The 27,897-nt window shown below is 45.9% G+C and overlaps 2 protein-coding genes and 1 long non-coding RNA gene across 3 annotated transcripts in view; 2 read left to right on the forward strand and 1 right to left on the reverse strand.

Moving 5' to 3' along the window:
- Pigu (phosphatidylinositol glycan anchor biosynthesis class U) overlaps nt 1-17,293 on the forward strand; it is an 82,930-nt gene extending 65,637 nt beyond the window's left edge. The window contains 2 exon segments of the mRNA NM_001246807.1: nt 693-835; nt 16,990-17,293. Of these exon segments, the coding sequence (NP_001233736.1) occupies nt 693-835; nt 16,990-17,103 (257 nt within the window). The 3' untranslated portion in view covers nt 17,104-17,293.
- Nucleotides 17,294-17,583: 290 nt separating this feature from the next.
- On the reverse strand, nt 17,584-19,310 carry Map1lc3a (microtubule associated protein 1 light chain 3 alpha). The gene is made up of 4 exons (XM_027421402.2): nt 19,010-19,310; nt 18,647-18,702; nt 18,456-18,562; nt 17,584-18,187 (listed from the first exon to the last, which is right to left on the reverse strand). Exons 1-4 carry the CDS (start codon nt 19,047-19,049, stop codon nt 18,025-18,027), a joined length of 366 nt encoding a protein of 121 aa, XP_027277203.1. The 5' UTR covers nt 19,050-19,310; the 3' UTR covers nt 17,584-18,024.
- Nucleotides 19,311-21,105: 1,795 nt separating this feature from the next.
- LOC103159638 lies at nt 21,106-27,482 on the forward strand. Its single transcript, XR_003486470.2, has 3 exons — nt 21,106-21,924; nt 25,116-25,237; nt 26,382-27,482. It is a non-coding gene; the product is annotated as an uncharacterized LOC103159638 (long non-coding RNA).
- Nucleotides 27,483-27,897: the final 415 nt, after the last annotated feature.

A 27,897-nucleotide genomic window follows, 5' to 3' on the forward strand; every position in this document is an offset into this window, starting at 1 on the left:
TCTGTGCTTAAGAGCACTTGTTCAGTTTACAGCACCCACATGGCAAATCACAACTGTTCATAACCCCAGTTCCAGGGAATTGAACTGTCTGTTGACTTTCCTGGGCACCAGGCACACACATGGTACACAGACCTGTATGCAAACAAAATGATCGTATATATAATTTTAAAATATGGCCTGTTATGGCCTGCACCCAACATTTGGGAGGTAGAAGCAGGGGCATCAGGGGCTCAAAGTTATCTTTACTTAGTTTGAGGCCAGGCTGTGCTATAGGAGATCTTGGTCTGGGAGGATGGAAAGGGAGATAGATTTGTAAGTTGTCTGTGGAAGAGTGAAGAGGGTCATTTAAAGAGCAATACAAGCACGTGAGACAGTGCATTTTTACCCTGTGTGGGCATGGCATCATGCAGACCCCCACTGTGGAACTCTCATCATGCCGGTTCAGGTCCCATTCTCATCCATGAGACATCATGGCTGTGGAAGTGATGAGGAAAGTCTCCAAATGTAGATTCCCAGCAGTTATGGGCATGGGGAGCCATTGACCAGGGTCTGAGGTTTGCCTCCCAACACAATATTTGTAGGAGTGCTCTGCCTTTGAGCCATATGACCTGCTCCCTGTCCTGTGAGGCTACCACAGCAAAAAGAGGGGGCCAGAGGAAGAGTGCGGGACTAACTGACCATCTGTTTTTCAGTCCTACGGAACGTTTTCGTACTCACCTGCATCATCGTCGTCTGCTCTCTTCTCTTCCCTGTCCTGTGGCATCTCTGGATTTATGCAGGAAGTGCCAACTCCAATTTCTTTTACGCCATCACACTGACCTTCAACGTTGGGCAGGTGAGAGTTGAGGGTAGCACAGGGTCAGGGGTTCATTTTGAGCCTCGGGCTGTCGGTTGAGACCCTGGTTCCCATCCTCTAGTTTTGAATTATGCAGCGGGGAGAGCTCATCTGTCATTGAGCTCACTTGGGAGAAAGGGATAGGGGAGTGAATTGTGTAAAACTGAATCTTTTGTTGATAACTTTGAGCCCCTGATGCCCCTGCTTCTACCTCCCAACACTGATCATGTGTTGAGTGCCATGCTGAGTGTTGCTTCATTGAATCCTTACAACAAATCTAGAGAAAGTGCTATCCATAGTTTACAAATAGTTTACTGAGGCTCTTCACTCATGGTCAGTGGAGTCAAGAAACAAATTCAGTCAGGCCCAACTTGAAAAGCAGTGTACTTGTAAAATTGAGCCTTGTTGGCACTATCAAATGAAGTATGCTGAGTGGGTCAAAGGTGGGTTTTGAGGACAGTAGAAGCAAAGGCAGGGAGTTTGGGAATGCCATGGATGGACTGTTGGGTGAACGGTAGCTGTCTTACATAGCCCAGTCTGGCTTCAAAGTTACTATGTAGCCAACAATGACCTTGATCTTCTGATCCTTCTGACCAACCTCCTGAGTTTCTACTATCCCCTAGAACTGGAGTCACAGACAGTTGTGAGCCATCATGTAGATACTGGGAACTGAACCAGGTCCAGGAAGAGCAGCCAGGGTTCTTTGCCACTGAGCCTTCTCTCCAGCCCCAAGCCCCTATTGTTTTATTCTTAAACGGATTTCTTTTTTTTTTAACATATTTTATTTATTTATCATATATATAATATTCTGCTTGCATGTACACTTTCATGCTAGAAAGGGTGCCAGACTTTATTATAGATGGTTGTGAGCCACCATGTAGTTGCTGGGAATTGAACTCAGGACCTCTGGAAGAGCAGCCAGTGCTCTTAACCTCTGAGCCATCTCTCCAGCCCCCCTTAAACAGATTTCTAAGGCTCATTCCTAAAGATCTTGGTTCAACATGAAAAACAAAGTTTGAGGTTTATACTTTTAGCTAGCTCTCTTAGAGGTCTGGAAAGCCCTTTGTGGAATCATCCATCTTTCCTGAAGTTCTCTCGTTCAATCTGCCATGTTCTTTCATGGCAGACTGCCCTCATTGTTGAGGTCTTGAAAGATCATTTATACTGTTGGTCACTTTAATGCCCTTGGTAGCCAGGCATTTCCCTGAATAGTGGATGGCTTAGAAGTGGAGCTGTTTGAAAAGACTAATGGTGTCAGAGAATAGGCCCAGGAGCTTCTTGTCTCCAGGGTTAGAAGTTTGGGGAGAAGTTTAAGCTTTTGCTAGTGAACTGGTGGGACTGGTGTTTCTTGTGTGAATGTTACTGGAGGATTTTCATCCAACCCATCCACCTTTGGTATATGAACAGCAAAAGGCTGTTTCTAGCATGAAACAGCCCTAGTGGCAGTTTCTGACGGTGAATGAGTATGTCCTACAAGGGCAGAAATCTACAGGATTCACTGTAGTGTCTAAAATAAGCCAAAAGGTCATCCTGGCACTTCTGCTTACCAGAGCCCCTTTCTTTTGCATGTATCCCAGCCATCCTGGCACTTCTGTTTTCAGAGTCCCTTTCTTTTGCATGTATCCCAGGACTTGGATGTGATGGTCTTGGACCTACCTTGGCCTATACGGAGGTTGGCAAACTCCAAAGAAATAGCCCTCAGCCTGTTGTCTTGACTCTAATTTTGCTCAGTTAATGAAATTGGCAATGTTTATGAGGCATCTGTGGGATGCTGCCTGTATGAAAGGAAGGTCTCTTAATACCAGGGGGCTGTGTGCAACTCATCAGGTGCCATCAAAAGCAAGAGAAACTTAATTATTGGAAAAGAGGGGCTGGGTTGAACTACAGATCAAAGGCAGTAGGATCCAGTATATTGGTAGTTGAACTACAGAGAATAGCCAAGTTCTTGGCATCATTTCTTACCTTTAAAAGTTGGGTTTTTTTTTTTGTTTTGTTTTTTGTTTTTTGTTTTGTTTTTTGCTGGGTGGTGGTGGTGGTGGTGGTGGTGGTGCAGGTGGTGCACGCCTTTAATCCCAGCACTCAGGAGGTAGAGGCAGGTGGAGATCTGTGAGTTCGAGGCCAGCCTGGTCTTCAAAGAGAGTTCCAGGACAGTCTCCAAACCTACGGAGAAACCCTGTCTCCAAAAACAAAAACAAACAAAATGTTGTTGTGTTTTTTTCTTTTTAAATTCTTTTATTATTACTGTTTGTGTGCATGCTTGCTTTAGGAGGTCAGAACAGAGCATCAGATTTCTTGGAGCTGTAGTTACAGGTGGTAGTGAGCCACCAAGTGTGTCTCCTGGGACCCAAACTTTGGTCTCTGAAAGAGTACAAAGCACTCTTAACTCCTGAGCCATTTCTGCAGCCCTCCCACCAACCTTGTGTTTTGAGAAAGGTCTCTCACTAGCACTTGGGCTTGCCAATTTAGCCTAAGCTGGCCAGTCCCATGGATCCTCTGTCTCTCCAGCTCTGTCTAGCTGCTTTTTTTTTTTTTTTTTTTTTTTTTTTTTTTGAGACAGGGTTTCTCTGTGGCTTTTGGAGGCTGTCCTGGAACTAGCTCTTGTAGACCAGGCTGGTCTCGAACTCACAGAGATCCGCCTGCCTCTGCTTCCCGAGTGCTGGGATTAAAGGCATGTGCCACACTGCCCAGCCATGTCTAGCTTTTTATGTGGATGCTGGAAATCAAACTTATGTTTTCATGCTTGCATGTGAAGTACTTTATTGGTTGAGGTATCTCCCCAGCGCCATCATTTCATATCTCTTATTTTTTTCTTTTTATTTTATGTGTTTGAGTGTTTTGCCTTCCTGTGTGTATACTATGTGTGTATACTATGTGTGTTCCTGGTACTTATGGAGGTGAAAAAAGGGTATAGACTTTTAATTGGAGTTATAGATGTTATAATCTACCATGAGAGTGCTGAATTGAAACTGAGTCCTGAAAGAGTAGCCAGTGCTTTTAACTGAAGGGCTATCTTTGTAGCTCCCATTTCTTACCCTTTAAAAACATTTTGAATACATTTTAATCACATAAGCAATAAATGAATTTATTGTTGTCATGGAAAAGAAGTGAAAGAATGTTGAATGAAAAGTAAAGTTCCAATATTAGGACTGTAGCTTAGCAGTCATATGCTTAATTAGCATGCTTCAAGCCCTAGGTTAAATCCCCAGTGAGGAGATCTGAGGGTGGGTGTGGTAGCACACGGCTTTAATTTACAGCCCTGAGGAGGTGGAAGCAGGAATTCAATGCCAGCCTTGCCTGTGTAGTTCAAGGCTTTCCTGGCCTGGTAAAGCCATCTCAAAACAAACAGAAACAAGAACAAACAACAAATAGAAGTCTCTAGTAGGATCTGAGAATGTACTCAGTGTATAGTATTGGCCTAGTAATCTTTGCTTTTATGCAGGGAGAGTGTGTATATGTATGCTTGTGGGTGGGGAGACCAGAAATTGATGCTGGGTGTCTTCTTCAGTTCCCGTTCACTTTATTTTCTGAGACATTGTCTCTCCGTGAACCTGGCTGGCACTTGCCAGTTCAGCCAGACGGGCTACCCAACAAGCTCTAGGGATCCTGTCTTTGCCCTCCCAGTACTGTGATTAGAGTTGCTCCACATGGTTTTTTAATATAGTTACTAGGGATTGAACTCAGGTTCTTATGCTTGCACTTTACCAATTGAGCTATCCTCTACCCTTTTTTGGAGACAGTGTGTGTCCCCTTCTTAGGCTGGCTTGCATTACTGTATAATACAGCCTGTGGTAGCCTCCAGCTCTTGGAGATCCTTCTGCCTTAGCCTCCCAAATGCTAGGATTACAGGTGCGTGCCACCATACCCATCTTTATCTAGCATTCTCTTCCTTCCTTCCTTCCTTCCTTCCTTCCTTCCTTCCTTCCTTCCTTCCTTCCTTCCTTCCTTCCTTCCTTTCTTTTTTTTGGTATCTCAAGATAGGATTTCTCTGTGTACCTCTGGCTGTCCTGGAACAGCTGGCCTCAAACTCAAAGAGATCCTCCAGCCTCTGCCTCTCAAATTCTGGGATTAACAACATGCACCACCACAGATAGTTTATCTAGCATTCTTAAGACCCCTGGGTGTGCTCCAGCACTAGCAATGGTCATTTGGTCCTCTGTTTAGTCTGGTTTGTGTCTTTTAGGCTGATACATTAACAGGTGGCTATGAGGACATGTACATAAGGACATTTGTGTGTTTGAGTCAAAAACATCCTAATCTACAAACTGCTCTCAGACTTGGTGCTTTCACCTTGAGATACTCACCTTGAGATAAAATTAAAACAATTTTTTTTTTCAAACTGAGTCTTACTAGGTGTGTTGGCATACACCTTTAATCCCAGCACTTTCGAGGCGGAGATAGATAAATCTCTGTGCGTTCAAAGCTAGCCTGGTCTATAAGTTCCAGGACAGGTAAAGCTACACAGTAAGACTCTGTCTCAAAACAAACAACAACAACAAAACTTGGGTGTGGTAGTGAATGCCTTTAATCCCAGCACTCAGGAGGCAGAGGCAGGTGGATCTCTGTAAATTTGAAGCCAGCCTAGCCTACTCTACAAAGCCAGTTCCAGGACAGCCAAAGTTATTACATACAGACATAGAGAAATACTATCTCAAAAGACAACAACAACCAAAAAAAAAAAAAAAAAAAAAAAAGAAAGAAAGAAAAAAGGAAAAAAGAAAAGAATCCTGCTTGGTGGTGGTAGAGCATGCACTTGGGAGACAGAGGCAGGCAGATCTCTAATTTTTGAGGCCAACATGGTCTACAAAGCCAGTTCTAGTCCAGCCAGGGCACAGAGACACCCTGTCTCAAACAAACAAACAAATAAAGCCAAACAACCAACAAAATCCAAACAAGCAGAGTATAGGGGAGATGGCTCAGCTCAGCAGTTAAAAGCACTGGTTGCTCTTACAAAAGACTAGGGTTTGATTACCAGCACCCAGAATTGTCTCTAACTCCAGTTCCAGGGGATATGATGCCCTTGTCTGACTTATGCAGACACCATACATATAGGCAAAATACCCAGATGCCCATACACATAAAATAATAAAAGTAACTTAAAAAAACCAATCAAGGGCTGGGCGTTGGTGGCACATGCCTTTAATCCCAGTACTCGGGAGGCAGAGGCAGGCGGATCTCTGTGAGTTAAGGCCAGCCTGGTCTACAGAGTTCCAGGACAGGCTCCAAAATAATTCAGAGAAACCCTATCTCGAAAAACAAAACAAAACAAAAACAAAAAACCAATCAAGTACCAGGCTGGAGAAACCCACAGAAACAGCTGACCTGAACAAGGGGTTGCTCATGGACCCCAGACTGATAGCTGGGAAACCAGCATAGGACTGTTCCAGACCCCCTGAACAAGGAGGTCAGTTTGGAGGACTGGACAATCTATGGGGTCACTGGTGGTGGATCACTATTTACCCCTAGTGTGCAAATGAACTTTGGGAGCCCATTCCACATAGAGAGATACATACACTGGGGAGGGTCTAGGCCCTGCTCCAAATGATATGACAGACTTTGAAGATCCCCCATGGAAGGCCTCACCCTCCCTGGGGAGCCGAAATGAGTTGGGATAGGGTGTCAGTTGGGGCAGGGGAGGAGGGGAGGAAGAGGGAACTGAGATTAGCATGTAAAAGGAGTTTGTTTCTAATTTAAATGAACAAAGCAAAACAATCAAGGATGGCTGTTCTTCCAGAGGTTGTGAGTTCAATTCCCAGCAACCACATGGTGGCTCACAACCATCTGTAATGGGATGTGGTGCCCTCTTCTGGTGTGCAGGCATACATGCAGACAGAACATAGTATACATAATAAATAAATAAATCTTTAAAAACAAACCAATCTAACAGGCTTTCATGTAGCCAAGACTGGCTTCAAACTCTCTATGTGCTTGAAGATGACCTTAAACTACCTTCTTGATCTACCTCTTGAATGTCAGAATTACAGGCATGTGCCGATTTTTATGTCATGCTGAGGACTGAACTGAGGTTTCATGCATACTAAACAAGCACTCTGCCCACTGGGCTCCATCCTCAGCCTCTTGAGATGAATGTTTGTAGTGGCCCCATCATGTTCCTTGGGTGGGAGGCACTGTGATTTGTTTGACCAGGTAATCCTTTGCTGTTGGGATTTGAGGGTGCTTCTGGTTAATTTGGTACTTATAATGAAAGAGTCCTTTTTTATTTTTTCACATGGTTCATATGAGTATAGCAGTGCTTTTAGAGTAGATTTTAAGTGGTAAGATACGCCTCAGGGAGGGAAGAGGTGAGGAGGACAGGAAGAGGATGTGAAGGTGGGGGGGGAAGCAAAGATGGAGGTGAAGTCACACATCTGACTGAGGTCAGTTAGCACTGTCTCCATCCTTTCCTTCCATCCAAATCTGGCCTCTTCATGTCCTGCACAGCCAAGCCTAGTCCTTCTTGTGTGCTGGCATTTCTATTAAGATATCAGGCATTTGGGAACATATGCTCATTCCACAGCCTGTTTTTATAAATACCTTTCTAGCAGGGAAAGGTATTTTCCTCTAGCCTCCTCCTTCTCTCCCTGGTACAGGCAGATAAGAGCTTTTCTGTGTGCCAAATGGCCACAAATTCCAGATGGGTGACCAGAACCCAGACCTTCATTGTCAAAATCAGTTTTATCTATATAGACTACATAGAACAACTTGACTTACTGAGTTTTGTTAAAGTCCTGCTCTGTTCATATTGAAAAGTATCTCGTCCTATTACAGAATGAATATGTGTAGACTATTAGTTATCCCAGCATGTACTCCAGTGACTAAGGCTCGGTTCTCTCTCTTGGGGACCATTAGGTATTTTTCATCATGTGGTAAGTACACATCATTTGGTAATTACCATTGCCTCAGAGTCAGTAACAGGAAATAACAGTAGTAAACCATCTAATGAGGCATGTGTGTTTTTGTGTGTATGTGATTGAATGTGAGAGATAAGATTGGAATCTACTGGTTGATTGCTTGAGGTCTCCTCCAACTCTCTCACAGTGACTTGTAGCAGGTGATTTAACTTCTTTAGGTTCCTGTTTCTAGTCTCAGATTTCAGGGTGATAATTTCCACTTCATAGGGTATTTAAAGGATTTGATATAACCTGGGTCTTATTTTTGCCATCAGTCACATGCTGGCAGGTGAAATGTGAATAGTGAGCTCTGTTGATATACACAGCAAACTTCTGGAGCAGTATTCAGTTCATAAATTATAAGGAAGAGACAGTCTCTTTTTTTCTTTCCTATATAAATTTTTGGACAGGGTCTCATGTACCCAGCCATACCTCTAGCTTTCTATGTAGCTGAAGCTGGCCTTGAACTCCTTGTCTTCCTGCCTCTACCTCTCAAATTCTGGGATTATAGGTGTAACAAATCTATCAGTGATTTATGTACACACACACACACACACACACACACACACACACACACACACACACACACTTCACGAATCTGTCTTTTCTAAAAGAAAAGTATCCCAGTCACCCTAAATAAATGTAAGAACAGAGAACACAGGGAATCTTACTTACAATTATAAATAAATGTGGCTAATGCTTAAGGAAGGTTTACAAATTGGAGACCCCCTGTAATCTGGATCGTGTGCTTGGAGGTTGGCTTTCTGAGGCACTCTCCATGTGTTTACAAGCATCATGTACAAGTTTACAAGTATGAGAGAGAGAGAGAGAGAGAGAGAGAGAGAGAGAGAGAGAGAGAGAGAGAGAGAGAGAGAGAGAGAATCTTCTACTTTCTTTTAAGAAAACATCTTGGTAATCTTCCTTTGCTTATATATGAGGCAGCTTCCTATTTGTTTAAATCCTGAAAGAGAGTTCTCATCATACTCCACATACATAACTACTGCTCTCTACAGCTCTTTAGATGAATGAGACATAGCCTTCCTTTCAGGGAACCCACAGTCTGGGAGAGAATGCAAAATAAACAAGCAGGGCAAGCAGGGTGATGGGGTCACTGTGGGGCTGGGAGCCAGGACTGTGAATGCTTCTTGGAGAAAGTGGTTTCTAGATACAGTGCGGGGGAACATACAGAATTCAGCTGGGTACTAGGAGGGAGAAGGAGAAAGAGAGAAGGGGAAACCCAAGAAAGAGTGTAATTCTGTGTGCTATTAGTGGTTGTGTAGTACTGACTGTGCTTCCTGAGGAAGAATGAGAACATTCCAGGGTTGCAGTGGTTAGACTACACAGCCCTTGGGGACCTCATTATGCTGAGGTTCAGGCTGAACCATTAGTTTTCAACCAAGGATAAATGTGATTGGATTTAGACTGTGCACTGTATGCTGCCAGGAAGAGAAGAGGTTGCGAGCTGGAACCCTGGTGTGGAGAAGGTGGCTGCTGTAATCTGGTGAGAGGCTGTACTCTTGGTTTCTTTACTTGGAAGGTGGCCATGGATTCAGTATGATGTTGAACAAGAATGCTTTTGACAATTGAAAGGGCCAGGTAAATAACAATTGCTACTCTGGCACCAGTCTACAGTCCTACATGGTGACACTGTCTTGAAGTCCTGTGATTTTCCTGACTTTTTCTTTGTGTTTGTTTGTTTGTTTGTTTGTTTGAGACAGCATCTCTTTCTGGTAGCTCCTGCTGGCCTCAAATGTACTTAGTGCTTGAGAATGGCTTGAATTTCTGATCCTCCTTCCAACTCTCAAGTGCAGGGATTGCAGGTCTGTTAGTGACATCACTTTCCCTTTCCCTGCTGCTTTGAATCTTTAGAGTTGGAAGGTGAAGCACTGTTTACTGTCTCCTCCCTTGCAGAGTCTGTTTGGCCTGAGTGGGTAGGTCAGAGCTCCACAGTCAGCTGCCAGCCTCCTCTGGCTTCTACTTGCCTAGACTCCAGGCAGGTGGCCAAGGAAGCAGCACTTTGCCAACTATGGCAACCAGTTGAAGTCCCCGAGAGTGTCGGTGTCTCTAACAGAAGGAAGAGGCCTAGGGGTGGAGACCACATCTGTCTCCTGGAGGCTGGAGTCAAGAGGCTCTGATTGGTCAAGACCAGTTGGCTCTGAAGTCTCAAACTTACTTTGCCTTTTCCAAGGAGAATCTGGTGGAGTGGCAGAGCTGTAATGTGGGGAACACAACCCCCCCCCCCCGGGTGCTTGTTAGGGCATGGAAGATCAACTAGCCTTGGCCAGTGCCAAGCCTAAGAAGTGTAGGTGGTGGGAAGATTTTTGGATGTAAACAGGTAGAGCTGATGATATAGCCTCTCATACCGGTGTGATCCTGGTTTATAAATGGGCCCCAGCCCGGGAGTTGTGAAGTTCCTAAAGGCCTGACCAGGTGCTTAGAAGATGTTCTTCTTTGTCTCTCTTCTGTCACATTGGCTCTGAAGCATGTTAGGTCTCATTTCATTTTTGATTTATTCTGTCCACTGTGACCCTGATTAACTTATGAAGTGTCTACCACAGAGCAGAGAAGAGCAGCCCTGAGGCCTTTATGATTGCCAAGGAAAGGAGTGAAGTCTCACAAGTCATGCCTGAAGGGTAGTGCCAAGAGCCTAAGGACCAACACATGCACTCGGAAAATGAGCTCTGTGCCAGGTCTGAGGCTCCAGAGTTGGAGCAGATGCCATCCCATTGGGATCATATAACTGAGCATGGGGTTGTTATGGGGGCAGGGGAGAGCGAGGCTTCTGTCAGTGTGTGCAGGCACCGTAGCTCAGAGGCTTCTGCATGCAGTCTGGGCATCCAGGTGCTTGAAGCAGTAGACCACACTGAGTTCAAGCCAGTCTGGTCTACATAATTGAGGTCCAGGCAGCCTGTGCTATAAATAAAGTGAGACCATCTCAAAATGAAAAAGCAACAAAAAGAGATCCTTCTGGGGCCAAGAAGTTAGATAAGGGAGCCACCCCCTCCCTGAGCCCTGCACCCCTCTAATAAGTTCCTGTGGAGGTGCCCAGTGTGGTGGTGCTCTCCTATAATCCTAGCACTTGGAGGCAGAAGCAGGTGGTTCTTTGTGAATTTAAGGTAAACTGGTCACCTAGTGAGTTCTAAGCCAGAGCCACATAGGGAGACCTTGTCCCCAAACAAAAACAACCCAACAACAATAAAATGGCTGTGTTGGGGGATAAAAGGAACCCTAAGGGGAGTGTGGAAATACAAGCCAGGGAGAGCTGGGAGATTAGCGACAGCAAGCAGGGCAGCTTCCAAAAACAGGCCACAGGTCTCTGAAGGCAGAGACAGACACGTTCTTGGGCCCCAAAACCCTAAGTATGCACTAGTGAAGATCACTATGGCAGATAATAAACTGGAGCTGATGGCTCTGGATTTCTACATAAGGAAAAAGAAATTTAAGGAATGGGAAGTCAGTTACTAATTTATCCATGCTTTTGTTACCTCCTGCTCAACTTTCCCCTGCTCAGAATAGGCAAAGGGCCTGTGGGTTTGCAGCTGTTGAGCAGGGTGAATCCTGGGACCTCTGGGAAATCCCTTCTTCTTGCAGTCTTAATGGAAAGTCCCAGGCCCAGGCTTTCCTCTGAAAGGGCCAAGCTCCAGCTAGCCTTCTATCCTTTCCCTGTAGTCATGGCACCTGCTCATAAGTGAGGACATTAAACACTATGTGTCCAAATGAGCATGGCCCTTTTCTACACTTTGTTATGCAAATACTGACACATATTTATTTCACTTCACCCACTACAAAAACCCTATCAGTAACATTCCGAAGTACTAGCTTGGTTACAAAATACATCCCGTAAGCCATCTTTTCTTTTACTGTTATTTGGGGCTTTTTACTTACTATTTTTTTTTTTTTTTTGATCAGTGTCTCATGCAGCCTGGATATCTCCTAGGTGCTTCAGCAACAGGCCCTGGTTGTTTTGTTTGTTTGTTTTATTTTACATTATTTTGTGTTTGTGGATGTGGATCATGCATATGTCCCAGCTTGCATGTTGTCAGAGGACAACTTTCAGGAGTCACTTCTCTCCTTCCATCACGTGGGGTCTGGGGGTCACTCAAGTCATCAGGCTTGGCAGCGGATGCTTAACCTCCTCAGCCATCTCACTAGCCCGCCCTGGATTATTTTTACATTTATTTCAAGTTGAAATGCAGACATCAGTACATTTTCTGCTAAAGATGTCAGCTTTTGCCCAGCATTGGTGGCTCACGCCTTTAATCCCAGCACTCGGGAGGCAGAGGCAGAGGCAGGCGGATCTCTGTGAGTTCGAGGCCAGCCTGGTCTCCAGAGCGAGTGCCAGGATAGGCTCCAAAGCTACACAGAGAAACCCTATCTCGAAAAATCAAAAAAATAAATGAAAGAAAGAAAGAAAGATGTCAGCTTTTACATTATTGAATAGTTTATTTCCACTTCACTGACACAAAGGTAACATAGTTGAAAATTTGGGTCTTACATGTGTATTTGTCAAAGCTACCTTTTACCATTTTTGGTTTGAAATCAAGGTTACGTATCCCTGGGTAGCCTAGCCTAGGCTGGCCTTGAACTTAAAAGGATCCCTCTGCCTCTGCTTCTGCCTCCTGAGGGCTGTAATTATAGTATTCTTCACTGTGTCTTGCCCACCAATGTTTCTGAGGTTCATTGTGTTCTCACAACAATCCACGTGGACCAGGCTGGTCTAAACTTTACTAAGATACCAAGGATTACCTTGAACTCCATCTTCCTGCTTCTACCTTCTTCTAGCTGGCTACATAGTAAATTCCAAACCAGCCTGGGCTAGATATTGAGACCCTATCTCAAAGAAACAAACAGACTGAGAATATTGCTGCTGCCGCTTCTTATCTGATTGTTTTCTTTTTCTTTCTTTCCTTTTTTTTTTTTTTTTTTTGAGACAGGGTTTCTCTGTGTAGCAGTCTTGGCTGTCTTGAACTTGTTCTGTAAACCAGGCTGGCCTTGAACTCACAGAACCCCCCCCCCCCTTTGCCTCCAGTGCTGGAATTAAAGGCGTGTACCACCATTACCTACCTGGTGGGAAGATAGCTCTTAAAGAGTTCTTGCTTAGCATGTAAAAAGCCCTGGATTCAATCCCTCTTGCCACATAAAACCATATAGTGGCACATACTTGTGACCTCAGCATATGGGACGTAGAAGTGGATTCAGAAATTCAAGGGGACTCTCTGCTACATAGTTCAAGGCCAGCATGGGTTTCAAGAGATCCTGTCTCAAAACAAAACAAGTTAGATGGAATGATGCACACCTTTAGTAACCACCAGTCAGGAGACAGAGGCTGGAAGATCTCTGTGATTTGAGGCCAGCCTAGTCTACATAGAGAGTTCCAGGACAACTAGGGCTACATACAGAGACCCTGTCTCAAAACAAACAAGAACAACAAAACCCCTAAACAAGCAAAACCCTAACAAAAAAAAAGCACATTTTTGTTTGTTTTGGTTTCTCTAGATAAACCTTTTATTGTGGAATTAACTTGGAACCATAGAAGGTTGCAGAGATAGTAGAGAGAAGTCCTGTATTTTTCATTGTTTTCCTGTGTTGTGAATATCTTACACAGGACCTCTATTAAAGTAAGAACCCTCCCTAGGACATTACCATTAACTGAATGGGAGTCACGCCTTCTTCCAGGACCAACCTAGTGGACCACTTGGTTGTGTCTCCCTAGTGTCCTCTGCTCTGTATCCCTTGTCTTTATTTTTCATGACCTTGACAGGCTTAAGGGATATTGGGCAGGTCCCCTAAATTAGGTTGGTCTGATGCTTGTCATTAGACTGAGACTTGTTCTTTTTCTTTGTTTTTAAAGAATCCCCAGGGGCTGGAGAGATGGTTCAGCAGTTAAGAACACTTGCTGCTCTTGTAGACAACCTGAGCTTAACTCCTAGTATGCTTCATAGTGACTCACAATCTTCAACAATCCCAATAGACACACATATGGTGCACATACGTGCATGCAGGCAAAAATGTAGGGTAAAATAAACATAAAGGAAAAATTTTAAAAACTATAAAAAAGAGAAAGAATCTCTAGGACAAGCCCTGTTTTCATTATCCGGTCAGAATGTGCCAGCCATGTGATTTCAAGCTGATGCTAAATGTATGTCACATTTAGTTTGGGGTTTGTTTTGAAACACAGTCTCACTCTATCGCACGCTGACCTGGAACATGCAGTAGTCAGCCAGGTGTAATGCCTTTAATCCCCACTCAGAGGCAGGGTTATCTCTTGTGAATTTGAGGCCAGCCTAGACTACATAAAAGAGAGAGTTCCAGGTCAGGCAGGGCTACACAGAGACCCTGTTTTGAAAAACAAAGTAAAACAAAAAAACTTTTATTAATCCTCCAGCCTCAGAGGCAGGTGAGTCTCTGTGAGTTCGAGGCCAGCCTGGTCTTCAAAGAGAGTTCCAGGACAGTCTCTAAAACCCACAGAGAAACCCTGTCTCGGAGAGAAAAAAAAAACAAAAACAAAAACCTAATTCTCCAGCCTCCCCTTCCAATGCTGGGATTACAAATATGTACTACCAGCCTGGCCTGAATTTTTATTTATTTATTTTTTAAAAATTTTATTCATTATGTATACAACATTGTGCTTCCATGTATATCTGCACACCAGAAGAGGGCACCAGATCTCATAACGGATGGTTGTGAGCCCCCATGTGGTTGTTGGGAATTGAACTCAGGACCTCAGGAAGAACAGCTACTGCTCTTAACCTCTGAGCCATCTCTCCAGCCCTGAATTTTTATTTTTAATCCAAGTAATACATGAATTTGGTGCACAGAATTAAGGTTTATAGGAATAGCTCTTGAGCTCCTCCTGTGGTAGGAGGTGCCCCTCTGTAATCCAGGCACTTGAGAGGTAGGAGCAAGAGGATTGCCTTCAAGGTCATCCTCTGCCATGTACCAAGTTTTAGCTACCCTGGGCTCTGCAGATCCTATTTCCAACAGAGACTGAACAACAAAAAATGTACAGCTCCTCTTAGAGTCCTATAGTTATTTCTTCAGGTCAGGTTCTTCTGAATAATGTTTAATATTTGTATATTTCTTCCCATATACATTAATTGGATCCTGTAAAATTGCCAACATTATATTACTGGCTGAGACAGGGTTTCTCAGTGTAGCCCTGGTGGATGTACTGGAACTTGCTTTGTAGACCAGGCTGGCCTTGAAAAATATCTGACTGCTTCTGCCTCCCGAGCACTGGGATTGAAGGTGTGAGCCACCACCACCCAGGTGTTGCCAACATTACTGACTTGCAAAACAAACAAAAATGTTATTTCCAGATGTGGCTCAACCTAATAACTTAGTTTGATCTGCCTTCCCTTGACCTAGCCAGCTCATCACTGTGGGGACATGTGAATTCTGGATTTGCAATTGCCTCTCACCTACTCTGGCACAGGGACTGGGTTTCCCTTTCCCAGACAGAACATTTAAGGGTCTGGTGGGAAAACCCCTGGGCTCCAAGCTCAATAACTGCTGATACGACCAGGCTGGCCAAGGGCTGTGTTCTTTTATGGACAGGGCCCATGGCACATCACATACTTGAGGACGCATGCCCAGTAGTCCAGATCTCCAGTTATGGCCTTGGTCCAACTAATTGAATGCCTCAAGCTTCAATTTTTCTATTGGTAAAATAGATCATTAGCCTTCCAATGAGATAATGGCAGGTGTATGTCCAATTGAATATCAATGCTTTTGGCCCTCCAAGATCTTCTTAGCTGCTTTTCTACCTTCAGAAAAATGTATATCTGCCCAGGACAGGGCTCTGGAGACTTGGACCCCGGATTTAACCTCTGATCTGCCCCAAGACTCTCACTGAATGCCTGCCACATTCTAGGCCTGTCTCCCATTTGAGCTAAGAGATAATTGCTGCTGGTACTGAGAACCTCTAAACTTTTGAGAACTGTGGTGTCTCTAATAGTGTGCCTGCCTTCCTTTGATGAGGTGGGGCACTTCCATGTCAGTTCCAGTTATTCCAGTCTTGGGCATGTTGGGCTAGAGTTGTAGACTTTGGGGTCAAGTGTTCAAGTGAGACAAATCCTGTCCCTCTCTCAGGCTCCATTTAGGGTGAGAATGAACTGGAATTCTCGGCCCCTTTTGGTTTTTTTGGTCAGACTGAGCTGTGGCAGATAAGTGCCACTGTGGCAGAAGCACTCAGGGTCCATCCTTAGCAGAAGCAGCGTTACCATCAAGTGTCACGTAGTTGGATGTAAAGTTGCAGTTTGAAGGACTTTATGTCAGCAGAGAGGTTAAGGGATTAGGACCTAACCCAGGGGAAAGTCAGCCTGCAACCGAGTTGAAGAGCAAGTAGGTATCGACAGATGCAAATGTTCCAGGCAGAGGAAACAGCAAAGACCTGTGGTTAGAGAGGTAGCACATGGAAGTGATGTAACATGTAGCAGGGACCAGGTGCAAGGCCACGAAGCTCCAAGAGTCTGAAGCATGAGAAGCCTTTGGGAAAACTCAAGTCAAGTAGTAGCATGATCAGATTTGTGGTCTGAAAAGCTCCCTCTGCGTTGGTGGCGCACACCTTTAATCCCAGCACTCGGGAGGCAGAGGCAGGCGGATCTCAAGGGCAACCTAGTCTCCAGAGCGAGTGCCAGGATAGGCTCTCGCTACACAGAGAATCCCTGTCTCGAAAAACCAAAACCCAAACAAAACAAAACAAAACAAAAAAATAAAAAATAAAAAAGAAAAGCTCCCTCTGGCTGACTGGCACAGGAGGTTTCAAAGCAGGGATCCCTGGGAAGCTGTTTTGGTAATGTTTAAATGACAACAGTGACTTTGGTGGGGGTTGTTACAGGGATGGGTGGAATTGTATATTTTCAAAGTAGATTTCTGGGATGTACGTATGGGAGAAATACTAGGCAAGTCTGTGTCCTGAACCCCTGGACAGGGGATGTTTGACAAGGGAGGCTGGATGGGGGATGCCTGTGGGAAGAGACAAGGTGCATGCACTGTTTGGTAGAACACTGATCTGGATTCCCTAGGATAGAGGTGTAAACCAGGAGTAGGAAGCAGAAAGTAAAATACAGGCAGCTGTCAGATGGCCAGTGAGCTCTTTCAGGGCTAGGTTTGTGCCAAGAGGGAAGGAGATCCCTGGGCAGGCTTATAGATTGGGGTTTGATGAGAGATGCCAGGCAGGAACTATTTCATAGTACCTGTCTAACCCCACAAAGGGACTTATTCACTAAGGTACCCCATGGCTTCTCATTTTCTCTTCCCTGCCAGATCCTGCTCATCTCTGACTACTTCTATGCCTTCCTGCGACGGGAGTATTACCTCACACATGGTCTCTATTTGACTGCCAAGGACGGCACAGAGGCTATGCTTGTGCTCAAGTAGCCCTGGCTGGCACAGAACTGCATGGACAAGAGGGGGAAGGGCCAGGAGCCCGCCAGGTCCCTTATCCAGAGTTGCCAGCAGGCGAGTCCTCAGGCAGAAGAGGTTCAAATCCAGGGTTACAAATCTCTGGTACCATAGGGGACTCATAGCTGGCCCAGGGGGAGAAGTTTGGAGCACCCCACTTGGACCTCCCACTTTGTGACTGCACAGGAAGGAAGGGGAAACCTGCAGGTGAGCAGGGCTTTATAGGTTGTGGCTACTTAATAAATGTGTGGGTTTTTTCATTGTTGTTCTGATGCCATCTATTCCTGGAGTGGGGTGAATCTGGCCCCTAATACTGCAGAGTATCCTGTACTAAGAAGTAGGTTTTTGGAAACCCAAGTCCATAGAACACAAGCCTGTGTCCTGACTGGCACAAGTATGTGGAGACGGTCACCTAGCAGCCCTCCCTACTCCCAAACAAGCAGCTGGAGGCAAAGGGCCAGGCAGGCCTAAGCAATCTTTATTTTGCTGAGGAAATGACCACAGATCCATACACCATGTCAGGACAACGGGGTCAGCCTTTCAGAGATGGGCAGGTCCTGGCAGGAGGCAAATGCCTCAGGTGGATAAGGGACAGGTGGGCAGACAGGCAAGGGGCTAAAAAAAAAAAAAAAAAAAAAAAGACAAACCACACAGCAGGGGTGCTGTTCCCCACCCACTCCCAACTGAGCCAGTACCCAGAGGAGCAACCCTAACGTGACTGGCAGGACCTACACCAGAGCATGGTAGGCTGGCTGGTGTCCCCCACCAGGGGAGGGGTAGGGAGTTCACATCTCTGCCTAACCCACTCGGGAATGAAATAGCTCAGCTTAGGAGCCAGGACCTCCCTGGAGAAAGCTTGACCAGAATCCCCAACCATCCCCCACCCCTCCTCCTGACTCAGAAGCCAAAGGTTTCTTGGGAGGCATAGACCATGTAGAGGAATCCGTCTTCATCCTTCTCCTGTTCGTAGATGTCAGCGATGGGCGTGGATACGCTCACCATGCTGTGCTGGTTCACCAGCAGGAAGAAGGCCTGCGTGGGGTTGAGCTGCAGGCGGCGCCTGCAGAGGCAGGAGGGCATGCCAGGTGAGGAGGTCGCCTGCTGGGGGCCTGGGTGTCCCTCCCGAATCTCCACTTTTGAACCAACACAGCCCGGGCTAGACGCTCTCACCTTTGTAGAAGTTCACTCCAACCCCGACCTTGACCTTGTCCAGCCTCCTAGAACAGGGGCTGGATGCCCTATATCCTGTCCCCTTGCCCCACTCCACCCCTTCCGAGTGGAACCTGGCCCTGACCCCACCCAAGGGCTTCAGGAGGCTGCCCACGCACCGGATGATCTTGACCAACTCGCTCATGTTAACATGGTCTGGGACCAGAAACTTGGTCTTATCCAGGACAGGCAGCTGCTTCTCACCCTTGTAGCGCTCGATGATCACCTGGGAGCATAGTGGGCGGGGGACTCGTGAGCCAGGGGCGGGGCCTGGCAGGACAGGGCGTGGCCGGGGGGGCTAGAGACTCACCGGGATCTTGCTGGGGTGCTGGTCGCGGATCTGCTGCACCTCCTTACAGCGGTCAGCTGCGGACAGCACTCGGCGTGAGGCCCGGCAGGGCTGAGGCCTCCCGCGACTCCGCCTCGCCGTCCCCGAGGGGCGGCTCCGGGCCCGCCCCGCCCCAGCGCCCGCCCCCGGGGCCGTCGGCCCCACAGCCCTCGACCGGGGACGCGGTGGGGAGACGGGCGACCCTGCCAGGCCTTGCGGCCTCCCCACCCGGGGTCCGGCCGGCCGGTGCCTGACGTCACGGGGCTGACGTCACCTGCGGCAATCGGGGTCGGCTGGCACCCCCATCCCTCGATCCCTGCTCGCAGTTCGCCCCCAGGGCCTCACCGAAGCTGCGCCGCTGCTTGAAAGGCCGGTCTGAGGGCATGGCGCGGGCCCGGCGGGGCGCGCAGCCGGGGCTCCGGGGCGCGCGGCTCAGGGATGTGGCTGCGGTTCGGTGCGCCGGGGACTCCGGGGCTCGAGCTCAAGGGCTGCAGGGCTCGCGCTGAGCCTGGCGGTGGTGGCTGCGGGAGGTAACTCGCCTGGGTGACGTCAGGTCACAACATTCCTTAAAGGGGAGGCCGGCGCGCCGCTCCCATTGGGCCGACGGAAAACCCGCCTGCCCGGACCTGTGACGCCACGGCGCAGGCAGCCCGGATTCCCGGCGCAGGGCGCAAGGGGGCGGAGCTCCGGGCGCGTCACGGTCCTGTGACGTCACGGCTGGCGGGCTTGTCTCTTGGCTCCTCAGACTGAGGGGAAAGCCGGTTGGTCGTCCCCTCCAGCGCTTGACACTGCCCCTTCACTGAACTTAGAGATCAAAGGTAGTAACGGAGGACGGGCGGGTTACTACCGGGCGGGGAGGGAGTGGAACGCCCCGGCTTTTAAAAGTTTTACGTGTCTGTGTACGACGCGAGTGCGGGTGCCCGAGGAGGTCAAAGTCGGATTTCCGGAGGCTGGAGTGAGTTACTGGCGGTGCTGGGAACCGAACCGAGCTCCTCTGTAATAGTAGCGAGTGCTCTTAACTGTGGAGCTAACTAACGCTCCAGCTCCCCACTCCCACCCCGCCGGGCTTTAAAAAGTTTCTGCATCAGCCGTAAAAAGCATAGTCTCCCGATGTGGGGTTAATAGGCGATGTAGATAAAGTAGGAGAGAAAAATCACGGAATGGGAGGATGTATCAGAAGCAGCTTACCAGGCAATAGAGAACATGCGGAATTGACAACACACGAACTGAGAATTCACACGTAGAGCCCTTTGAGAAGCTAGAAAGAAGTATAGTCTAGGAATGTTACGCAGGGAACAGTACTTTCCTACCTCGAGGAAGGCTTAAATTCATTTTCCCAGGCTTTATGGGAAGTGGGGAGCATGGACACGGAGAGGCAGCTCCTAAAGAACTTTCAAAATTGGTCTCTCTGTGTAACAGCCCTAGCTGTCCTGAACATACTTTGTAGACCAGGCTGGCCTCAAACACAGAGATTCCCCTGCCTCTGCCTCAGCCTCTGTCTCCTGGAATTAAGGCTTGTGCCACCACTGCCCGGCTTTGTTTTGTTTTGTTTTTTTGTATGTCCTAGGAAGCTGGATATGTTTAAAAGTATATTATTGGGCTGGAGAGATGGCTCAGAGGTTAAGAGCACCGACTGCTCTTCCAGAGGTCCTGAGTTCAATTCCCAGCAACCACATGGTGGCTCACAACCATCTGTTATGAGATCTGATGCCCTCTGCTGGTGTGCAGATATACATGGAAGCAGAATGTTGTATACATGATAAATAAATAAAATCTTAAAGAAGTATATTATTGTCTGCTTGTTCAGGTACATATTTCAAACAGTAAAAGGAAGGCAGCTATATGGCACTGTAGACAAGAGTGTTTGCCCTCAAGCACGAGGACCTGAGTTCAATTCCAAGGTTAGATCAAAGAGGCTGCCCCTGCAGACATCAGCCAGGCCTTATATCCCTCAAATGCTAAGCTAGTATGTAGCCCCCACAAATTAGGGTAGGACAGTAGGTTTCCTGAATTATGGCCTTAAGTCCTATTTAGTACCTTCACTACTACAAGACATTCCTCCTACAGAAAGTATTTCACATTCCTGTTTTCCCTGTGGTGAGTAGGCAGAATAGTAAGTCTGTCTCAGGGCATCTCTTTACTGATCCTGGAAAGAATTTTTAATATTTAAAGCAGGACCTTTGTGGTGGGAGAAGAACACCAGCACCTACAAGCTATCTCTGACTTCCACATACACATCGTAAATAAATGTAAAAAAAAAAAATTAAAACAAGAGGGCTCATTAAGATAATAAAAATGGTGGCGCCTGCCTTTAATCCCAGCACTTGGGAGGCAGAGGCAGGCGAGTTCGAGGCCAGCCTGGTCTCCAGAGCGAGTGCCAGGATAGGCTTCAAAGCTACACAGAGAAACCCTGTCTTGAAAAACCAAAAAAAAAAAAAAAAAAAAACCAAGATTATAGAAATGTAAAATATGGTTTCAAATACAGAAGAAAGAAAGAGGGGGTGGGATTAGTGAAGGACAATGAAACATGGAAGCCAGAAGCAGATTATGTTGAAAAGTAAATAGCACAAAGTGAGAGCTGGAGAAATTTTACATTCATTGCAATCACCTATGGAAATACAACATGCTGGGGATGTAGTTCAATTGTTAGAGTGCTTGCCTCGATTGCAGGAAACTCTGGGTTTGTTCCCCAGCTTCACATAGACTGGATGAATTTCCTTTGTGTGGATTTCTTCTAACTGTTGTGTGGCTGTTTTATTATTTCACTTGGACAAATGCTGAACAAAATTGCTGAGTTGTGGGACAGGGACATTTACTCTCTTAAGAAATGCCTGGCTAAGATTTAAAATTGGTTTTGTTTTTTGTTTTTTCCAGACCAGGGGTTTCTTTGTAGCTTTGGAGGCTGTCTTGGAACTTGCTCAGTAACACCAGGCTGACCTTGTACTCACAGAGATCCATCTGCTTCTGCCTCCCCAGTGCTGGATCAAAGGTTTGTGTGCCACCATCGCTTGGCTAGGATTTTTAAATTTAATATGCTAATGGCTCATGTCCATAATCCTATCACTTGGAAGGTGTAGGCAAGGAGGAGCAAGAGATCAAGCTTATTATTGTATAAGTAACAAATTTGACTTTGTTTATTTGAGACAGGTTTTCTCTGTGTAGCCCTGGCTGCCCTGGAACTCTGAAACCTGGGAAAACCTTGAACTTCAGATCCTCTGGTCTCAGTAGATGGGATTACTGTTGTGAGCCTTTGGACTAGGGTAAATGACATGAAATATTTTAAAGTTACAAGGAGGTAAAGGCACTTGCTTTCAAGACTGATCTGAGTTCCAGGGCCTACATGGTTAACTGAAGAACTGACTAACCCAGAGGCACATACCCCCCCACACACATACTCATATACAATATTTAAAGAATTTTTATTAGTTCTCTGAGATTTTATTTATAAAAACATTTGGCCTGCATGTATGTATGTGCACCATGTGCATGTCTAGTGACCACAGAGCCCAGAAGACAGAGTTGGATTCCCCTGGAACTAGAGTTACAGGAGGTTGTGAACCCTCTGATGTGAGCACTGCTATTCAAGTTCAAGTCGTCTTAACATCAGTTAAGCCATTTCTCTAGCCTCTCTATGAGAGTTTCATGGGTTTCTTTTTTTTTTTTTCTTACCTTCTCCCTTTCTACCTACCCAAGTTTGTGTAATTTTTTTTCACCTCCAAGACCAATTTTGTGATGTCAAATGTTCTTGGATATGTGATCTTCTACAGTGAATGGTTAAATAACCTTTACCAGGGGGCGCACTCTTAGAGAAAATTGCCTATCCCTTTCCCAGTAGCTAGCAATTGCCAGTAGTTTTGTGGCCTGGAATGATAATTGTGTGCCCAGCTCCTCTCTTCTTGCTAGGATTTGCACAGGTTTTATACATGCTGTTGCAACTACTGAGAGTTTATGTGTGCAGCTGCCCTGTTGTGTCCAAAGATGTTTTCTTGTAGTCATCCACTGTCTCAGTGTCTTACACTGTTTCCTCCACCTCTTCTGCAATGATCCCTTAGCCTTGAGAGAGGAGGGTGCATTATATGTGATCCCTTTAGGACTGAACATTCTATAGTCTCTTATCTGTACCATAACTAGTTGTGAGTCTCTGTATTAATCACTATTTATTGCAATTAGAAGCTTCTCAGATAAGGGATGAGATGTACATTGATCTGTGAATACAATGTAAGTCATTAGGAGTCAGTTTAATAATACGTCCATTTAGCAGCATAACAGTAATGGGTTTTTCCCATGGCTGGTGACTTTTTAGCCAGAGGCTCTTAGCCTGATAATGATGCCAGGTATGAGTTTCATCCTGTAGACAGGGATTTAGATTCAATCAAAAGGTGGTTGGTTCTTCCCAAGATGTTTGTGCTACTATTAACAGTCATTTTTTTAGCTTGAAGGGTCCACAGCTGAGTATGACTAACAACTTTCCTCTCCAAAAACTTGCATAGCGACTTTCCAGATTATGAAAGCTAGCTGGTCACTAGGGATAAAGCTTCCAGGTTCAAACCAGCTTGGTTTTTGCCATGTTCTATGACTCAAGCATGTGCTGTCTTCAGCAAGGTTCTGACTGCCTGGAGGAGGGTAACCAAGAGCAGTGGCCGTACCCACCAACAACACCAACAGGCAACTCATACCTGGCACTGAACTTTTTGTTAGCCTCTGATGTCTAGTAGGAGCACTGTTGCTCTGTTACAGAGTAACTCCATTTTAGTGTGTGTGTGTGTCTGTGTGTGTGTGTGTGTGTGTGTGTGTGTGTGGTGGTGATGGATAGATTTAGAAAGAGCTTTATGTCTTTTTCAAAAGGTTTTCAGTATTATTTATCCCTTGCTCTACTCTGTCCTCTGCTCTGCCCTCCACTTCCTCACCCTAGTTTAACCCTTCCTGTTCCATGATTCCTTCATACCAGTGCAGTTTATCTCCTCTCCCTGGAACATGGCACCTTAGTAACTTCCTGACCTTCAAGGTGGAAGCTCTGCCTTCACTCCAGCCTCACTCTCCCCCATTCCAAACCCTGCCCATATGTTCAGCTTTGGAACATAGCCCCCATCCTCCCATTCCAGACGCCACCCCTCAGAAAGCTTGTCAAGGATCAGCTCCTCCGCTGGAGCTGCTCAAGACCACACATACAGGGTGTTTAAGACCTGGTCACCAGACCTGCCATGTGATCTCTCTCCCGTCTTCCAGAGTCACCTGGGAGTTGCATCGCTGTGCTTTGCTCTGTGTATTAAATCTGTTCTTATTCATTGGATTTGTTTTGGCTTATTGCATCATGGGAGGATACACAGTAATCGGGAGTCCAATACTTAACATTTGTGAGTGTTTTAAATGAAACACACATATCTGAAGCTAACATCCACAGATGAGAGAAAAACATGTGACATTTGACATTTTGGTTCTGAGTTACCATACGCAGAATGATTGTTTCTATCTCTCTCCATTTACCTGTGAATTTTATAGTTTCATTTTTCTTAATAGCTAAATACTCTGCTGTGTAAATATGCCATATTTGCATCAGTTCATCAGTTGATGGACATCTAATTTGTTTGTTTTCCTCTCTTGGCTGTTTGTTGTGAATAGAGAAGAAATAAACATCAGTGAGCAGCTATCTCTATAGTAGAATATTGAGTCCTTTGGGTATATACCAGGGGTGGTATAGCTGGATCATATCATATAGTAGGTCTATTTCTAGTTTTTTGAGGAAAGCCCCATACTGATTTCTATGGTGGGTGTACCACTTTACATTCTCACTAGCAGTGAAGAAGTAGTCTGTTTTCCCTGCATCCAAAGCAGCATTTCTTGTCATTTGTGTTTTTGTTGTTTGGAGATAGCTCTCCCTATGTAGCCCTGAGGGCCATGAAACGATGCAGATCAGGCTGTGCTTGAATGTTAAAGGACAGTGCCATGATGCTTGGCTGGCTAGTTGTTTTTTGTTTGTTTGGGGGGTGGGGTTTTTTTTTTCTTTTCTTTGAGACAGAGTTTCTGGCTCCCCTGGGAACTTGCTGTGTAGTTGAGACTGGCCTTGAACTTACAGAGTTCTGCCTGCCTGTGCCTCCTGAGTGCTGGGAATAAAGGTGTTGCTACTGCTACCCAGCTTTTCAAATTTTATTCATTCAGTGTGTGTGTGTGTGTGTGTGTGTGTGTGTGTGTGTGTGTGTGTGTGTGTAAGTGTGTACACGTGCCATAGGGCATATGTGCAAGTCAGAGAACACCATGTGGGAGTTGGTTCTTTTCCTTTCCACCATTTGGGTTCCTTGTATTGAACTCAGGTCATGAGTCTTAGCAGCAAGTGCCTTTATCAGGCCTTCTTCAGGTATTTTTTAAAAATCTTTGTGTGGTGTATGTATGATGCATTCCACAGTGTGTGTGGGTCAGAGGACAGTTTTATGGAATCAATTCTCTCCTTCCTTAGATTTCAGAAATGGAACTCAGGAAGTCCCTATATTCATACATGTACCTGCAGAGGCCAGAGGAAGACGCCTGGGTCTTCTGTCACCCTTCACCTAGTTCCTGGGGTGCATGCAAGGAGACCAGGTAGGCTGGGACAGGAGCACAGCCAAGTGGTCCATGTGGTCTCATACTTTTGCCTGGGCTGTGTGTGTGTGACAGGAGGGTTCTAGGAGGCTTTATTCTGTGAGACCTGTAATCAGGGAGGGGTGATCTGGCTGCAGTTTTGGTCAACAGAGAGGGGAGCAGATAGATGCTAGGCAAACTAGAAGTGACCGCACAGCAGTGTGGGTGAACTTGCCTCTCCCAGCTCAATAGCCTCTTAGCAACATTGGGGGAAAGTGAAGGTGGGCAGGAAGGCCAGACACTTTGGGCTGTGTCACAGTTGACAAAGGGTAGGCTCACAGTGTCTGTCTCCATGAGCAGGTCACAGATAGGCTCTTGCCATGTGGAGGGAATACCCGGTGAGACAATGGGAAACAAAATCTAACTGCATTTGATGTGCTTGGGCTTGTCTATGTAGCGCCAAACTCTGTCTCTCTCTCTCTGTGTGTGTGTGTGTGAGGGGGGGAGGAGAGAGGGAGATACATGCCTTTAATCCCAGCACTCACTCAGGAGGCAGAGGCTGGTGGATCTCTTGAGTTTGAGGGCAGTCTGGTGTACAGAGCAAGTGCTAGGACAGCCAAGCTTAGGCAGTGAAGGAAACCATGGAAAACTGGTGAAGATGTAATTTAACTGGGGGGGGGGGGGCAAAGATGGTATAGCCCTGACAAACAGAACTTGGCAGCTTTGGCCACGTGGTTCTGGAGTTAAGGATAGAAGAAAGGGAATTTGCCTCCATGATTAAGGAAAGCAGCTGAGACCAGGCATGTGTCAGGAGTGTCCCTGAATGGAGGCCCAGAGGGGCCATCTCATGAAACTGACATTGAAGCCTGGTTTGTCTGGGATATGCCAAAATATTGGAGATGCCAGAGTAATGGGATAGCTGGCAAAGAAAGCTGCTAACAAGGAAAAGAACCAGCCCAAGAGAGAAATGTATTTCAGTCAATAAAGCTGTCTTATGTCAAAAGAGGGCTTTGACATAAGACAGAGACACAGAGTTTGGAGTTTGTCCAGATGGTTTTAGGTCTTGCTTTGGTCTGGTATTCCCTAGGTTTTGGAATAGTAATATATATCCTGTATCATTATATGCTGGAAGTATGTGATCTGCTTTTTGATTTTGATTTTACAGGGAGATTACAGTTGAGAGATTGCCATGGATCTCAGAAGAGACTTTGAAACAAGTCTAAGACTGTTGTAGACTATGGGGACTTTTGAAGGTGGACTGAATGTGTTTTTGCATTATGATACGGCCACAAGCCTTTGGGGACCAGGGAGTACAATATGGTGATTTGAAAGAAAGTGGCCCCTAAATTGAGTGGCATTATTAGGAGGTATGGCCTTGTTGGAAGAAGTGTGTCACTGTGTGGGTGAGGTTTGAAGTCTCTATGCTTAAGCTACACCTAGTGAGACAGACTACTTCCTGTTGCAAGTCAAGATGTAGAATTCTCAGCTCCTTTTCCAGCACCATGTCTGCCTGCATGCCACCATGTTGCACCATGACAAAATGGACTAAACCTCTGCAAATATAAGCCATCTCATTAAAGTTGCCATAATCATGGTATCTCCTCACAGCAATAGAAACCTTAACTAAGCATACTTACTTATCCTTTCTGTTCCTCTCAAGATGATTGTAAACAACCACTACTTTTCAGGGGCATGATCGTTGTCTTGAAGGATTTTCAGGATTTTGTTAATCACAAGATGGACTTATGCAGCATCCTGTGAGTCCCTCAGTATCATACCCATCTGAGGGAGTCAGGACAGTTAAGTTTGTTCCTTCAGTCAGCAGACTTGAGCCAGGTAGGGCAGAGACAACTGGGTCAGGCCCCACCCCTTGGATCTACACATGTATACATGCAAAAATAAAAATGTATTTGTGGGGTATGTGTGCCATAGCAGCTATGAGGTGGTTAGCTCGGGCATTGGTTTTTCTCTTCCAACATGTCGGTTCCAGAACTCAAACTCAGGTGGCAAGTGCTTTTACCAACTGAGCTACCTGCCTCATCCCTCACCCTCCTGGGCCAGGCTCCAAACTCTTGAACTTTTGCTTTCTCCTCTCTCCGTGTGTGTGTGTGTGTGTGTGTGTGTGTGTGTGTGTGTGTGTGTGTGTGTGATTGTGATTTGTGATTTGTGATTTGTGAACTGTACACCTTGGGTGCTGGGGAACTGAAATTTTTTAGGTCCTCTTTTGCTTTCTCCTCTCTCCGTGTGTGTGTGTGGTGTGTGTGTGTGTGTGTGTGTGTGTGTGTGTGTGTGTGTGTGATTTGTGAACTGTACTCCTTGGGTGCTGGGAACTGAAATTTTTTAGGTCCTCTAGAAGAGCACAAGGTTCTCTGAATAACTGAGCCATCTCTCTACCCCAAGCCTTTTATATTTTTGAGGTTATAATTACATTGTTTTCCCTACCCTTTCCTCCTACCAAACCCTCCCATACAACTCTCCTTGCTTGCTTTCAAATTCAGTCTCTTTTTATTAATTCTGAATCTTTTTTTAAAGATTTATTTATTATGTATACAGTGTTCTGCCTGCAAACCAGAAAAGCGCAACAGATCTCACTATAGATGGTTGTGAGCCACCATGTGGTTGTTGGGAATTGAACTCAGGACCTCGGGAAAAGCAGCCAGGGCTCTTAACCTCTGAGCCAT

The sequence above is a fragment of the Cricetulus griseus genome, chromosome 6 (genome assembly GCF_003668045.3).
Source record: "Cricetulus griseus strain 17A/GY chromosome 6, alternate assembly CriGri-PICRH-1.0, whole genome shotgun sequence".
NCBI classification, from domain to species: domain Eukaryota; kingdom Metazoa; phylum Chordata; class Mammalia; order Rodentia; family Cricetidae; genus Cricetulus; species Cricetulus griseus.

Bases quoted from the DNA above. Each gene is read 5' to 3' on its own strand.
- Map1lc3a (XM_027421402.2), bottom strand. From the start codon at position 19,049: ATGCCCTCAGACCGGCCTTTCAAGCAGCGGCGCAGCTTCG. The intron at 18,703-19,009 runs GTGAGGCCCTGG...TGCTGTCCGCAG, and splicing joins CAAGCAGCGGCGCAGCTTCG to CTGACCGCTGTAAGGAGGTG. The intron at 18,563-18,646 runs GTGAGTCTCTAG...CTATGCTCCCAG, and splicing joins AGCACCCCAGCAAGATCCCG to GTGATCATCGAGCGCTACAA.